The sequence below is a fragment of the Penaeus japonicus genome, unplaced genomic scaffold, assembly GCF_977035675.1.
Source record: "Penaeus japonicus unplaced genomic scaffold, GWHDUDI00000001_assembly GWHDUDI00000021, whole genome shotgun sequence".
In the NCBI taxonomy this organism is placed as follows: Eukaryota; Metazoa; Arthropoda; class Malacostraca; order Decapoda; family Penaeidae; genus Penaeus; species Penaeus japonicus.
This window is the reverse complement of record NW_028234423.1, coordinates 1,888,666-1,891,165: the sequence shown is the minus strand read 5'-3', so window position 1 is coordinate 1,891,165 and position 2,500 is coordinate 1,888,666. Positions and strand designations below refer to the sequence as shown.

Genomic DNA, 2,500 nt, shown 5'->3' with positions numbered 1-2,500 from the left:
GTCTATTCCCGGGAGTTTTGGCAGATCCACTTCGTCTCTTTCTCCGCTGACGTTTGGGTCGCTGCTTCGGCCCCGTATCTCTGTGACTTTGGGATCTGCGTCTCCTGACGTCACAGTAATAGAGGTGGTTAATCTTCGTTCTTCAGGGACGAATCTTATGTCTTTTTCACGCTTTTGGCGTGAGACTGTAACGTCGTCAGTCGACATAGGACTTACGTTAGTATGGTCTTGATGTTTACGGGCCGACGCCGCTTCCTCATCGGACATTGTGAGCGTTGTTGTGTTGGCGATTTCAATGTCAGTTTTATTCCCAGCGAGATCAAAGTCAGTTTTATTTCCAGTGAGTTTAACGTGAGTCTCATTGTCAATGAGTACCACATTAAGTCTTTCAACATGAAGCTGTTCCTTGTTAAATTTGTAATCACTTGAATCCTCAGATGTGTTTGTAAATGATATTGCATGTGGATTTATCATGACGGCAGTTCCGTCCGTTTCGTTGAGCGTCACGATCATCTGACTGTCACTAGCTACTACTCCCTGTAGCGCTCTGCCATATATGATTTCTCTTGGATCGACTTCCCTATAAAATCCATCATTGGAATATAAGATCGTGCTGCCTCGGTTGCTCCCGCCAGATGAGACGTAACCCGAGGGGTTGCGCGGTCGGAAACCCCCTCCTTGTTGCCCATAACCTCCGCGACGCGAACCATAGGGGTTGTAAGCGGTGTTGTCAGGAAGGCCAGGACTCGAGACGAAGATCGTGCTTGAGACGACCTTCGTGGCCGGGGACCGATACAGAGGCGTGGCGCGGCCCACCCATCGGCCGCGGTTGGTGCCGTACGTCGTCGAGCCCTGGAAGTCCCCAAATCCTACAGACCGGGCGTTGCCGGCGGAAGAGGCACCTCCTGAGAAGGATATCGGACCGCTCTCGGGGACGCCCCATGTGTACGTCCCGGGGAAGTGCTTGTATTTCCTGTGGCCGCCGACCAAGGAGACGACGAGAAGCTGACACAGAATAACGAGGACCTGGAAGGATAGAGCTAGTGAAAAGGGAGGGTTTTCGTGGATGCAAATAGTTTCTATCGAAAGTTTATTACAATCCTTGCTTAGATTTCCAGTAATTTAATGTGACAAGTTTTTTTATCAGCTAATATTGCTCCATAATTCTATAATGGAATGGAATGGTTCTAGCTATTGAAGGATATCTGTAGCGAGAAGATATAAAATTATATAGATAGATAGAGAAAGAGAGGATATATGTCTATGTACATATATATATATTTTTTTACATATATGTATATATGATACACACACACACATACACACACACACACACACACACACACACACATATATATATATATATATATATATATATATATATATATATATATATATATATCTTAATATATATATATAATATATATATATATAATATATATATATAATATATTATATATATATATATATATAATATATATATATATATATACATATATATATATATATATACATATATATATATATATATATTATAATATATATAAATATATATTAATATATTATATATATATATATATAATATATATATATATATATATATATATATATATATATTACATATATATATGTATAGATAATATATATACAAATATATATATATGCATGTATATATATATATATATATATATATATATATATATATATATATATATATATATATTACATATATATATATATATATGTATAGATGATATATATACAAATATATATATTACATATATATGTATATATAATATATACATATATATATTATATATGTGTATATATATACATATATATACATATATATGATACATGAGTATTTTTTGTCATTTAAAACGATCAGAATGGGTAATATCAGCAATTTTCAGTAAGTTTTTAAACACGCTTCAATGTAAGTAAAACAGCACGTGGAGCCGTCCAGCTTTCGGCTATCTATCTGAACAATCACAGTTTGCAGGAAATCGTCCGAGCAGAGAGCTGTACCTGAGTCCAGGAGTTCGGGGTCGTCGTCATCTCAAGCAGGAGGCGAGTGCAACGGCCATAAGCAGGTGATCTGCAAGAACAGGAGACGATAGATTTCGAGTGCGGTTGTGTTGGAGCAGGAATCTTCCGACGAGGAAAGGTCCCTCCTGATCACTCATTTGGAGCCAAACTATTTTCATATTTTGTAGTACATAAGACGCTCATAAACAAAAGGGGTTTATAAATTATGAACGGAAATTCAACGCTTCGACCAAGCTGATGACTACCACGTGCGCTGGCAATGCTTGTCAGTCAGAATATTTCACCTAAACAGAGGTCGCTTGCCTAGTAGTCTACCTGACCTAAGCCTCGAGCTCCCCGAAATGACTGGAGGAAAGCCTGGCCCCGACGGACGTAGCCATTATAGCAAAAAGTACAATTGCTATTTCTGTTACCACATTTTTCTTGCATGATGTTTGCCTTTTTTTTTTTT

The 2,500-nt window shown here is 37.8% G+C and overlaps 1 protein-coding gene across 1 annotated transcript in view; it reads right to left on the bottom strand.

Moving 5' to 3' along the window:
* LOC147469409 (uncharacterized) overlaps positions 1 to 2,497 on the bottom strand; it is a 2,856-nt gene extending 359 nt beyond the window's left edge. Inside the window, exons 1-2 of the mRNA XM_086549190.1 lie at positions 2,029 to 2,497; positions 1 to 1,026 (exon numbers count right to left, since the gene is read on the bottom strand). The exon at positions 1 to 1,026 is cut by the window's left edge and continues 359 nt beyond it. Of these exons, the coding sequence (XP_086405316.1) occupies positions 1 to 1,026; positions 2,029 to 2,058 (1,056 nt within the window). The 5' untranslated portion in view covers positions 2,059 to 2,497. The remainder of the gene's footprint in view (positions 1,027 to 2,028) is intronic.
* Positions 2,498 to 2,500: the final 3 nt, after the last annotated feature.